This window comes from Xenopus laevis, chromosome 9_10S (assembly GCF_017654675.1).
Source record: "Xenopus laevis strain J_2021 chromosome 9_10S, Xenopus_laevis_v10.1, whole genome shotgun sequence".
Classification (NCBI taxonomy): domain Eukaryota; kingdom Metazoa; phylum Chordata; class Amphibia; order Anura; family Pipidae; genus Xenopus; species Xenopus laevis.
In genome coordinates this window covers 94,064,800-94,078,952 of record NC_054388.1, presented here as the reverse complement: position 1 = coordinate 94,078,952, position 14,153 = coordinate 94,064,800, and the positions used below count along the sequence as shown (strand labels likewise).

The window sequence follows — 14,153 nt, the reverse complement described above, 5'->3', positions numbered from 1 at the left end:
ATATGCAGGTCATAGAACTCCAAGGTGACATTTATTATCCTCATATTTCACAAGGGTATATCCTTTTTCTTAAAATACACACGTCATGTGACACATGATTAAATCCCAGAGAACCAAGTAAAATGTATCACTAAGCTCCATTTATATAGTGAATAATGTACTCCCCAATGTAAAATACAGGTATGGGACCTGTTATCCAGAATGCTCGGGACCTGGGGTTTTCCAGATAATGGATATTTCTGTAATTTGGATCTTCATACCTTAAGTCGACTAGAAAATCATGCAAACATCAAATAAACCCAATAGGCTGGTTATGCTTCCAATAAGGATTAATTATATCTTAGTTAGGACCAAGTACAAGCAACTATTTTATTATTATAGAGAAAATGGAAATCATTTTAAAAAATTTGGAATATTTGGATACAATGGAGTCTATGGGAGATAGCCCTTCTGTAATTCGGAGCTATCTGCATAATGGGTTTCCAGATAACGGATCCCATACCTGTACAAGTATATTATAAGTCGCAGAGGAGTTCCACAACCAAAAGAGCATTAGGCCAAAGGCAGAGTGCTTTTACACAGGTCATCAAACTCTGAGATGACTTCTAATATCCTAATATTTTACAATAGGTGGTACAGTGAGTCGGAAATGACATCACTGAGCACCGATTATAATTCATGACATCACCAAACACTGTTTATAAGGATATCATTTGGAGGATATGCAAGGCCCTTGTGTATTCTAAGATTTTAAATTTATATTATAAGATTATGAATATATTATATGAATAATAAATATATTATTACTCACTGTATTACTATAAATGTATTATGCAAATCTCTAATTGCTAAATCAATACTACACAGCAAAAAACAAAACAGTTTTTATATGACAACTGGAAGTAAAATCAGTTTAAGTGATTTGGAAGTTCATGGTCTATAACAATAGCACACTCTAGACTGGCACCACACTCTACATGTGCCTCTTACCCCAAGTCTTTTGATACGGCTTTTTCTATTCTCTGGTTCAGGGGACTCAGTGGTAAATACTAGCCACTACAGCGAGATCTATATCACTACATAAGATTTAGAGCTACTACGTTGGAAGAGTATTGGATTGCACCAAACTTTGTTAGATGTATACGGGTTAGGGCACACAGGCAGAGTCAGGTAGATTAGTCGCTCTGCGACAAATCTCCTCTTCTTCAGGGCGACAACTCCCCAAACTGCCTCCCCTGCGGCTAAAATGAAAATCGTCTGCGGGATGGCACTCAGAGCGATTAGTTTTCCGAAGTCGCCCCAAGTTGGCTCACAAGGAAACTTCGGGCGACTTCAGAAAACAAATCGCTCCGAGTGCCATCCTGCCGGCAATTTACATTTTAGCCGCAGGGGAAGCAGTTCGGGTAGATTAGTCGCCCCAAAGAAGACGAGATTTGTCGCCGGGCCACTAGTCCCCTCGATTCTGCCTGTGTGCCCTGACCCTAAAGAAGTAAATTTCAATCAGTTAAGTAATTAAAAGCACTCAGAATCCATTATGCCAAGTATTCAATATCCATTTTGTGGGTAAAAATATAACACCGTCTGCTCTTGGTGATATGAAAAGTTCTTGTATCTCTTACTCACATAATGCAAAAGTGGATTATATACAGGCTGAGCAATGGCAAGAGGACAAACATGGATGAGAATATGGGGCAGATTAATTAAGGCTCAAATTGAAAATTCGAAAAAAAAATTTTTGGTCAAAACTCTCAAATTCTAATTGTGAATTATCCAAACTCGATTTGAGCTTTAATTCGATTTCAAGATTTATCATACTCCACTTAGGAACTCGAATTCGACTATTAGCCACCAAAAACCTGTATATATTACTGTATAAATCAATGGGAGAGGTCCAGGGATCATATACGCAAAAAATAAAAAGAGTTTGTAACTCTGGCAACAAGCCTCTTTTCTAGGGATGAATAATTGGCTAATCAGATTTGTATGCACATACACACAAACAATCAATTATATGTAGTTTGCGTTGATAAACATACCTTCTCTATCAGGGTGCCCTTGTGTGAGCACATACGGTGCCCTAAGTTTGTGTGCTTACTACCCCATCTCCTGTAATATAATTGCATTTTTGCAGACGTGTCGGATTCACTTCTTTAAAACACCAAAAAGGATGGTTACTGGTTTTTCTATTATTGTACTAAAGACTAAAGGCCAAATCTCCTGTATGAAATAACAATTCTTTCGTTTCTCTGACAGTTTAATCTGCAGATCCCTAAATGATCACTACTTCATTCATAGGGAAAGGATGGTGCAACAACTGTTGGGGAAATGTTTGGGGTGACAATACCTTTCTGAACAAGAATAGGCTCACTGAAGGGCAAAGGCACATAAGAAAGTCTTTAAAAAAAGGTTCAGGTAGTAACGTGGATTGTTTGTTCCTATATCCAGCAATACCAAATGCCAGATTTCAGTGGCTTTTTCTTCAGACGATTGAGAGATGCTCTGCTGTTAATAATGAATAGATTCCAGTGAAACAGTGGCCTCTGGTGGACAAGTAGAATACTTTTTGTGCCTTTATGTTTATGCCTTTACTCACTGGATTGCTGCCCAATCAGAAAATTTCAACTGCTGATGCCCCGTGCCTGTGTCTGTAAAAGTAGTGATTAGGAACCGCAGCCTATGATTACGTGCCTATTGGCACAAAACGCGCAAGGCTATGTATTTTTCAATTTTTCTGGCCTAAATAAAGTTCTCACTTTATTTTACAAGCCTGTCTGTGGGACCTGAGATTGCCTGCCGTTTTTCTCTTTTGGTTGGATACCTCCTAATCCAGCTGTAGGACTGGCCTAGACCCCACGTATTACCGGTGAAATAAAACAAAAAACTTCATTGGTTTTTACATTGGGACTCCCTTTTATAAGGAACCCCAGCTCCTCCTCATCGTTTTCGACAACACTTAGGCTGTCAGGATGAACCGATGAAACATCATAATGTGACCATCCACATGAAAAAATGTTAAAAGCACCTTTGATTTACTAAATTTAAAAGCATACCAAGAACTATTCCCCTTTCAGTAACATCATGGGGCAGATTTACTAAAGGGCGAAGTGGCCTTTGCTAGCGAAAATTCGGCAGAAATCTCATCCGCAGGGACACCGCCAATTTACTAACAGACGTAGAGGACAATTCACTAGCGAAAGAAACCATTGCTAGCGTGTTTTCACTCCCTATCGCCAGCCAAATTTCCACTGAAATCCGTAAATTCACTAAAGGGCAAATTTTACAAAACGTTCCCTATTTCGCCAAAGTTTCCTTCGCCACCTTAGACCTGGCAAATGATAACATGAAGCTACATCCTCCTCAATCTTATGTCAGTGATATCATATCCTGAATGCTGTAAAGTCATAAAAGTTCTTTAAAACTCTGGTGGTTTTTATTTTTTAAAGCGGGATTGCCTTTAAAAGTTCCAACTATTAAAGATTTTTGAGCTAACATTTTTTTTCCAACCATTTGAGATGCATGCCACATATGTTATAGGGTGGGCTCATGTCTAGGACATTAGAGGATCTCTACTGTCTTTATTTTGCTTCCTTGGACATTTTTAATAATAAGTTGCACCAACATCAATAATAAAGACATATATATGAAGTTTCACTAGGCAGAAATGACCACTAGCGAAAGCTCGCTATGAAATGATTGTGGTGACTTTGCCAGAGTTTGGCTGCAGAGACGCAACTTTGCATTTTAGTGAATTAGCGTAGTGGTAGCGAATTTGCGCCTGGCGGAGTGTGGCAAAGCCTTCGCAGGTGAAAATTCGCCCTTTGGTGAATTTGCCCCCATATGTTTCTTATTTGTGATTGAATATTTGCCCCTATGGCAATTACTGAAATGTGTACAGTAGACCATATAATGTCATCTTTACAAGTTCCAACTCACAAACGCCAGTGTTTTCACAAAATCTTTTCCAGTTGTGATATAAATCCTGTAAAGAACTACCAGTATTCAAAGTCAGCTTTAAGCTAATAATTCTCACTGGGAAACCAGAACACTTCTTCTCCTTAAATTTGACCAGAGACATCAGTAGCATATGCTAGAGCATTCATTTTCAAATTGCGGGGGGTAGAATGTGGAGACAACAACAGTGGCTGGCTGGGCAGCCCGAACATTTATTTGCTACACCTGAAAGCTCAGCTTCATCATCAGTTAAAATGACAAGTACAGGTATTCAGATAACCGGAAACCCGTTATCAATGAAATTCCGGAAAGGCCATCTCTCATATACTCCGTTATAATCACATATTCCAAATTTTTAAAAATGATTTCCTTTTTTCGCTGTAATAATAAACAGTACCTTGTACTTGATCCCAACTAAGATATAATTAATCTTTACTGGACACAAAACCAGCCTACTGGCTTGAATATTTACATGATTTTCATGAAGCTCCAAATTATGGAAAGATCCATTTTCTATTACAGGTATGGGATCTGTTATCCAGAATGATCGGGACCTGGGGTTTTCCGGATAACGGATCTTTCCATAATTTGGAACTTCGTACCTTAAGTCTACTAGAATATCATATAAACATTAAATAAACCAAATAAGCCGGTTTTGCTTCCAATAAGGGTTAATTATATCTTATAAGGTACTATTTTATTACTACAGAGAAAAGGGAAATCATTTTTAAAATTTTGGATTATTTGATTAGAATGGAGTCTATGGGAGAAGGCTTTTCCATAATTTGGAGCATTCTGGATAATGGGTTTCCAGATAATGGATCCCATACCTACGCAAAACTTATTGCAAAACCCCAGTTCTAATTCTGGATAACAGGTACTATAACTGTATAAACCCTTGTTCAATGAAAAGGGCTTGTGCTGAACATACTTTTTTTGCCTATTGCTTTAATCAGGAAAAATCTATGGTTTGTCTAACAGGACAAAGAGGGAAACTGAAGATGCTCCATGTTTGGCCCTTACAAGGTAGATTAATTAGCTTCAATTCCTGGTAGCCTTGTTTAGCTCAAGAAACAACAAATCCCATACATTTTTCATGATTAAAATAGGCAAAAAGTATGTTCAGCACAAGCCTAATTCATAGAGCACCATGCCGAACATGGGGGGATACTGCCCTTTAAGGTCAGGATTTGGGGGAATTGGGGTGAAAACTTTTAATGGTTGATACATTAATGTTTTATTAGTAATGAGATAGGGGGCTTACCAAAAGGCTGCATCTCCAAGGGGATAAGAACCCAAAAAGTTTAACACCCACTGTTATAGAGAGCTCCTTTACCAGATAATAAGAGGATAAGATTTAGCTTGTTTTATATCAAGCACAGAGAAGTGAAAAAGAGTATGTTGAATAATGCAGATTTAAGTGAATAATGATATTTATTTATGGCCTAAGCCACATATTGCTTGTGTCTGAGTTTATTAAAGGGGTTGTTCACCTTTGCGTTAACTTTTAGCAGGATGCAGAGAGTGATATTCTGAAACAATTTGCCTTTGGTTTTCATTTTTTATTATTTGTGGTTTTGACTCATTTAGCTCTTTATTCAGCAGATTTCCACTTTGCAGTGTCAGCCATCAGGTTGCTAGGGTCCATATTACCCTAGCAACCATGCATTGATTTGAATAAGAGACTGGAACATGAAGAGGAGAGGACCTTACTAGAAAGATGCGAAATAAAAAGTTGCAATAACAATACGTTTGTAGTCTTACAGAGCATTTGCTTTTGAGATGGGGTCAAAGACGCCTATTTGAAAGAGTCAGAAGAAAAAGGCAAATCGTTATAAAAATATAAAATATCAATAATGAAAACCTATGGAAAAGGTGCTTAGAATTGGTCATTCTATGACATACTAAAAGTTTACTTAAAGGTGAATCACCGCTTTAAGGTAAACACCAAAAGCATACAGTGTTTACATGAATCTGTGCAGGCATTATAACTACACAGCATACTTGTTGGCATGTGCTAAACCTAATTTGTGTACATCAATATGCATGCAAAATTAAATTTGCTATATGGTGTATTTTAACCCCTACAGAACCCCCCAATGAGAATGTACTTTTTTTATTTTTATTTTTTATTTTTACTTATTCCACCACTATCCATCCTGCAGGGTGTGAGGATACACAAAACATCTGTTGATTGGGACTGCTATGGGTTAGACCACAATGGCAAATTTGAATTCATAGGTTATATAATCTACATCAGCATCGTTGTGTTTTCACATATAACTGAGGAAAAAGCATTCCTGCTGCATAGGAAACTCATGTCTCAGGATGCCATTGGAGGCAATTAGATCTGCTGGCTCCCCATTTTTTTTTAAATGACACATTCTTGTGTTTGTTACACAGAAGCTAAATACATTAGGGATTTGCACATCTCCCAAAGCTGCTGACAAGCATAATCTTAATACAAATAGTTCCAGAATTCTTACCTGCTTATTTTCTTGATCATACATTTTCTGATTACTATCCAATGGCAGGCACTTGTGTTTTGCCTATAAAGACAAGGAAAGAAAATAATAATAAAGCTTACTGAAAAACAATCCCTTAAAGAGGATGCATCAAACATAAAACAACACTGAATTAATACATGTCCTGAACAGTAACAGGTCATTTCTAGAATGCACATTATAATCAAGGTCCCATATTATCAGAAGAAACACAATGCAGATAAGCCAATAAGTCTATTATTAAAGTGGACTTGTCATCTATACATAAAAAGCTGCATAATGAAAGTCCTTTGCAAATTAAACATGGAACACAAATTCTTTTTTTTCATTAAAACCTCATACCTGTTATAAATGTGTTTAAATATCTTAGCTGTCAATCAAAAATTATCTGCTCCGCCTCAATGCCTGAGAGGTGGGGTAGTAAATTACTTTCACTTTCCATTCAGCACTTACATTAGACTGCAATTCTCACATTGCCCCTTCCATCCTCAGGCTCTACTATTATGTAGGGCACTGCACATGGGCATTAGGTCTCCCGTGCATACACAAGATTTCGGGGTAATACACAATTTATCTTAATAACAGTGTCCACAAAAGGTCTGCTGCCTGCTTGCTGTGATTGTATAATTCCAAGGCCGAAGGAAACAAAATTTAAATAACAAATATAACGTAAGTAAAGATTATTTTGTTCAACTAACATTATAGAAAAGGATTTGGAATTATTTTTTAGGGTGACAGGTCCCTTTAAGAAAGTTTCTAAAAAGCAGAGAGATGGATATGATAAAAAAGGGATTAGGGGGAATAAAAATTTTAACTAGAAATATATTCTAGTGCAGGAAAAACTGCAAAAAGAAGAATTAAACTTCCTTAATACTAGTAAATTCCATAGAAAATTCAAAACTAAGACACAGTAACTAAAATTATGCTAAAATACTGTTGTAATGTGCTATAATGCCGTAACAACGAAAGTGCAGGGGCATGGCCTTGAAATAGCATAGCAGTAGATGGATATCTCCATGCTTAGCATTTGCAGGGACAGCCCCATAATTATTCTCAGCCTACACACATAGATCATTACATACCACCCAACATTTTGGAAATAAAAAGTGGCGATTTTTTTTGAACACACCCATTTTGTGGCCACACCCCTTAATTACCATGTTCATTTTACAAAATTTCACAGGTTATAAAAGTTTGAACATATTTTTGTGTTTTTTCCCCCCAGTTATTACAGTTTTGCTAATGAAGGTGAATTGCCCTTTAAGCTGTGAGTCTTACTTTTCCCAAGGGACCTTTTATCTTATATTGTTACAATTACTAATTTTTTTTATCTAAATACATTTGAATTGTTACAAATGTTTCTTATTTTCTGTCGTCTGTACTCGGCTCTCTGCCAAAAGCCAATTAAGTTAGAAACTTTGTTTCTTTTTCTGGCTGTTCACAGCTGTCAAAAGAGGGTCGGACCGTCCCTCTAAACACAGGAAAGTTAGGAGGTATGATATTACAATGATGTTGTTGTAAGTATTCCACTGTAATGAACATACAGTACGGATTCTGTGTGTGCTCATAAGTAGTTTCTGAGTTTTAATTTAGGGTGACAAATTAAACTGTATCCCCCCCAATTAGGCAAAGACCAATGCTGGTGAATAATCTCTACATAACAGCGCTATAGAAATAGAAAACAAGATTTCAGTACATAACCTAGTGCCCTAGATAGTATAATTGTTTGTGATAATACTGTGACATGAGCTGCTATTTGTGACAGCTGAATTATATTCATGGACTTTCATTTCACGTGCAAGGACAAGATCCTAAGCAGGTGGCAGTGGACAGTGAAAATGCAGGCAAATGAAGATACAGGTATGGGACCTGTTATCCAGAATGCTCGGGACTTGGGGCATTCCGGATAACAGATCTTTCTGTAATTTGGATCGTCATACCTTAAGTTTACTAGAAAATCATGTAAACATTAAATAAACCCAATAGGCTTGTTCTGCTTCCAATAAGAAATAATTTAATCTTACTTTGGATCATGTACAAGGTACTGTTTTACTATTATAGAGAAAAAGGAAACTGTTTTAAATATTTTGGATTATTTGGATAAAATGGAGTCTATGGAAGACAGCCTTTCCGTAATTCAGAGTATTCTGGTTAAAGGGTTTCCGGATAACGTATCCCATAGCTGTACTATCAGTCAAAAGTATCACATCTCCCTGTTTTTTTTGGGGAGGGGTTCTTTGCATTCCTGGTAGAAAATCAACCCAGGCACTGGCAGATTTGGCCTAAAGAGGAAACTTCAGGCGATTTCAGAAAGCGAAGAGCTCCGGATTTGGAAAATAGCAAAAATGATTTATTAAAACAAAAAATACATGCAGAATTTTTTTTTACTTATGTACATTCTCCTGACGAAGGTCCCTGTATAGGACTGAGTATTCTGCATGTATTTTCTGTTTAGACAAATCTTTTTTGCTAATTTTCAAATCCTGAGAGTGCAGCAGCTTTGTTTGTTTTTATATGTTTTTGTTGCTTTGGCACCCAGGTATGGATGTATTATATGGTGTGCACTGAGTGGACTGTACTACAGTATATATATATATATATATATATATATATATATATATATATATATATATATATATATATATTTTGTGAAATGTAATGAATAATGCAGATTAGTTAGCTTTGAGCTACAAAAGTAAAATAAAAACTATATTAAAAAGGTTTTTTTTTTTACATAATGGGTTGTCCATATAAGGTAATTCCAATTACAACAAAAGGAAACCTAAGCATAACCTAAGGGCTGGGACACACTGGGCAATTTGGGGAGATTTAGTCACCTGGCGACTAATCGCCGCGACTTTCCGCGACCAATCTTCCCCGAATGCCTCCCCTCGCTCTGCGCCTGGCTAAAATGAAAAATCGCCTGCGCTAATCACACGCGGCGATTCGTTTTCCGAAGTCGCCCGAAGTTTCCTCGTGAGGCAACTTCGGGCGACTTCGGAAAACGAATCGCCGTGTGTGATTAGCGCCGGCGACTTTTCATTTTAGCCAGGCGCGGAGTGAGGGGAGGCATTCGGGGAGAAAAGTCGCTGCGATTAGTCGCCAGGCGACTAAATCTCCCCAAATCGCCCAGTGTGTCCCTACCCTTAGAGAACAGATCTATATCAGATGGGTTAGATAATTGACAAACAAAGTTGATAAATGAACAGCTCGTGAGGCTATAACCCGGAAACCTGGAAAAAAAGGCAGGAAAAGTACAATCTTGTTTATTTGTGAAGCACAAAAACACCAGCACAACAACCAAAAATGTTACAAAATGCAAGCCCTTTTGGGAAAGAAATGGATTATGCAGATCTAATTCTATTTTATAATGTATGTAAATATGTAGCAGAACAAACGATTTATACAAACTATAAATGAAAGACAGATTATTAATGATAAAAAACATGACTTGGGGAAAGACGTCTGTTTCAAACATGTACATGTTCCCAAATTGCAGGAAGAAATTCAGATCTGAACACCCAGTTGTTTCATACATACCTGGTCTTCTCTTTCAAAACCTGGAGCCCTCGGATACTTAAAGCTGGGTGAAGAGACACCTGGGGTGGCAGATTCACAACACAAACCATTTGCTAATGATTTTGGCCTGCCTATGGATCCAACAGGCGAGAAGGAGCTACTGCTATCTGAGCTTGATGTAACTGTTGGACTACTACAGCATGAAATCTGTAGAGGAAGAATATGAATACAGAAAGCAAATAATGGATCTGCCTGATGGGTTTTTTTCCTATACAAATATAGAAATATTCTAAATAAATTTACATTGTTCCCTGCAGTAATCAAGTTACTGTTTAGGAAATTAACGTTTATTTCTACAGTGAGAATAAGCCACCAAATTCCTCTTACATATGTTTTACTCTTGTACTATGCATTTTTTTCCAATTCATGGTCAACTAACTAGAGGCAGATTTATCAAGGGTCGAATTTCAAGTTCACAGGATCTTTTTAAAACTGCCATAGACTCCCATGAACTCAAAATTCGACCAATCGAAATTTATAAAAAAAAAAAGAAATCTAATTTTTCAAAGTCGGGTGTATACTATGTACCCAAAAACTCAAATTCGATATCAGTTTTTCAAACTCGATTCTAGTTTTTTCTGCGCAAAAAGTTTGAATGTCAGGAAGGCTGCAAACAACTCCAAATTAATCCCAGGACGTCTTCCATAGGCTAAAACAGCAATTCGGCAGGTTTTAGATGGCGAATAGTCAAATTTGAGTTCTTAAAGGGTCAGTGTATGATAAATCTAGAAAATTGAATTCAAATTTTTTTTAAATTGAATTGTAACAATTCCCTAGTCGAATTTGACAGTTTTGACCATAAAAAAAAAAACAAAAAAAACCTCGAAATTCAAATTTTCACTTCGCTCCTTGATAAATCTGCCCCCTATTGTTGTATGTGTTGTCCTCACAATTTTCTCATTGTGACTATGGGGTCAAGCATATTTAACAGGCAGCATCTTGAGACAAGGATCGCCTAAATTAGCTGTCACTCATTCCTAGAGGAACTAATCAGTTGCACATGGCATTATCTGTTTGCTGATATTGGCAGGGGTCACCAAATTCCAGCACCAGCCTGGGGTTATTCCTAATATTTGGCACCCCCAAGTGGGATACGACTTTCCTCCTCTTTTTCAGATTCAGTCAAATGACAAGGTCTTAAAGGGTCCCTTGTCAGTGACGTAACTAGATATTATTGGGCCCCACAGCAAATTAATTTTAGGGACTTCAACATATCCTGAGGTTGTCCAGTTTTACCAATATATATTGAAATTGCTCATTAATTAGGACCTCATGGGGCCCCTACACCACCTGGGCCCCCCTGCAGCCACAGGTTGTTAATGTGAACACACTGGTTTCATTATTATTTACTTGCGGTTGTTTATAATGATTTCCCAGCCCAACATTCAGCTGTGACATTGTGACAAGCTATACAACAGAACAGATCGGGGCTCATTTATAAAGCCTGGGCAATTTTGCAAATGGGCAGCAACTCAAACCAACCAATGAGTGACTGGATCTTTTCAGCCAGCTGCAGGCTGAACAAGCAAACATCTGATTGGTTATCATGGGTTACTGCCTAGATGCTAATTTGCCCGGTGTTTATAAATGAGCCCAAATAGTGATAGATTGAGGGTGCACACAAACAGACATTGCAAAATCTTTTCCAGCCTTATTCTTTTTAAGGCTTTACATTAAACCAACGACAGTTCTCCTTTGAACCTAACAGAGAGTGCATGCAAAGTTAAGACACAAGCCAAGTCTTTTTCTTCTGTGGTGGATCATTCTGAGGTAAAAAATTATATGATCATAGTTTGTTAAATAAGACTACAAGATATTAAAGGAGAAGGAAAGGCTAAAATTAAGAAAGCTTTATCAGAAAGGTCTATATAAATACACCAGTAAACCCTGAAAGTAATGCTGCTCTGAGTCCTCTGTCAAAACAAACACAGCATTTCTTTCCTTCTATTGTGTACACATGGGCTTCTGTATCAGACGTCCTGGTTTCAACATAAACCTCTAGGGCAGGGCTTGAGCATGCTCAGTTTGCTCCTCTCCCCCTCCCTCCTCCCTGCTGTAATCTGAGCCCAGAGCTATAAGTGAGCTGGGAGAGACTCAGACAGGAAGTGATGTCACACCAAGCTTATATGGCAGCTGCTATCCTAAACAAACAGAGAGAGTGTCTAGAGCGGTTTACTCAGGTATGGTAAAGCATTCTGCAGAATAAATATAGTGTTCTAGCTTGCACTATTGTGGCTAATCTTTTGGCAATAAACTGTCTTGGAGCTTTCCTTCTCCTTTAATACTACAAGATATTGTATTTCAGCTCAATGCTTATTGCAGGTTTGCATGTCCCTTACTTTTCAACTTAGACACTGGGGCTCATTTATAAAAACGAGGTAAATCTACGGGCCGTAACCCATAGCAACCAATCAAATCCTTGGTTAAGTGTTCAACCTGCTGCTGCATGTAAAAAGACAGTTACTAACTGGTGCAAATTTGACCAAGTGTTTATAAATGAGCCCTATCCAGTGAAAGATGTCAGATCGTGATTGGTACCTTTTTCTACATGATTACATTTAAAGGGGTACTTCACGTTTAAGTTTATTTTCCGTATGACCTATTCTTTCCAACTTTTTTATTGGTCTTTATTTTTTATGCTTTTTTTTTTTTTAATTATTTGCCTTCTCCTTACTGCCTCTATGCAACTTGCAATTTAAAAGGCTATCTAGCTGTTGGAGTCACTGACCCAGGCAACAGGAAAAAAAACATTGCTTTTTGAGGCTACAATTTTATTTCTGACATTACTTTTTGTTCCTCATCTTTCTATCGAGGTCATATTCCTATTCAATTTCAAGCTGGAGAGCTGAACAAAAAGCGGAAAAAACCCACAAAAACACTGAAAAAATTAAGATTAATTTTAACATAGCATTACAAATGAGAAAAGGTACAAACTGGCTCAGAATGTCACTGTCTACATCAGTGATCCCCAACCAGTAGCTCTTGAGCAACATGTTGCTCTCCTACCCTGTGGATGTTGCTCCCAGTGGCCTCAAAGCAGGAGCTTATTTTTGAATTCCAGGCTTGGAGGCAATTTTAGTTGTATAAAAACCAGGAGTACTGCCAAACAGAGCCTCAATGTAGGCTGACAATCCACATAGGGGCTACTAAATGACCAATCACAGCCCTTATTTGGCACCCAAGAACATTTTTCACGCTAGTGTTGCTCCCCAACTACTTTTACTTCTGAATGTTGCTCAGGGTTCAAAAGGTTGGGGATCCCTGGTCTAGATCATAGTAAAATATAAACTCTCCCTTCAACATAATGCATTTATATTTTTTCTAGCGATGGGCGAATTAAGTTTTTAATGGGTGTCCAATGTCGCCGGCGTCGAAGTTGTGGCTGGCGTTAAAATTCAGGTTTCGAAAAATTTTCGCCCATTTCGTGGCGAAACGGGAGAAATTTGCCCATCACGAATTATTTCCTATAACTGATCATTCAAAACTGACCCATGGGAGAAAGCAAATAGGAAACTGCAAATTAGAATAGAACGTATTTTGTTATGGTGAGGGAAGTCTTACACTGCGCGTATTGTTAAACTCTGCTTCTGACATAATGGAGAATTGTTATCAGTTCCTATATATCTATGAGAGTTGTGTTTTTGTGATAACAGTATTTTCATATTAAAACGCAGACGTATTAACATGAAAAGTTTGCTCTTCTTTAAATAAATAGTAACCACTGGGAAATTGTTAGTATTTCCTGTTAAGAGAGAGATGAACCCTGTAAAGCGGAGGAGAAAACACGTTTATTGTGAGATCCCTAAAAGAGATACAAGATGGAATTAATTAAAAAGAGGAATTGTTTAGTAGTTTCATGACAGAGAGGGAAAGAAATAAGTCAGTAAAAGTCGGTTCCATGTAAAGAGTACTGCACTGGTTTCAGGTTGCTTCCCCTGGAAGGCACAAAACTGTATCAAAAGACATTTATTTATGAAGTCTATTCAAAGCCTGCCTATTGTCAACCATTTTGCTCAATTTATTCCCACAATATGACAGAATTATCATTTAAAGAGAGGAAAAAAAATCATAAAATACTTTAATGGCATTAGTATGATTTCTCTACAAGTTTAATAAACT

General features: G+C 37.4%; 1 protein-coding gene across 6 annotated transcripts in view; it reads right to left on the bottom strand.

The window, feature by feature from the left end:
* unkl.S (unkempt family like zinc finger S homeolog) overlaps positions 1–14,153 on the bottom strand; it is a 56,209-nt gene that overhangs the window by 14,367 nt on the left and 27,689 nt on the right. For 5 of the 6 annotated variants that reach the window (XM_041577733.1, XM_041577734.1, XM_018237418.2 and 2 more), the window contains 2 exon segments: positions 9,996–10,181; positions 6,438–6,500 (listed from right to left, as the gene is read on the bottom strand). In XM_041577733.1, coding sequence (XP_041433667.1) covers positions 6,438–6,500; positions 9,996–10,181 — 249 coding nt within the window. 6 annotated transcript variants of the gene reach the window in all.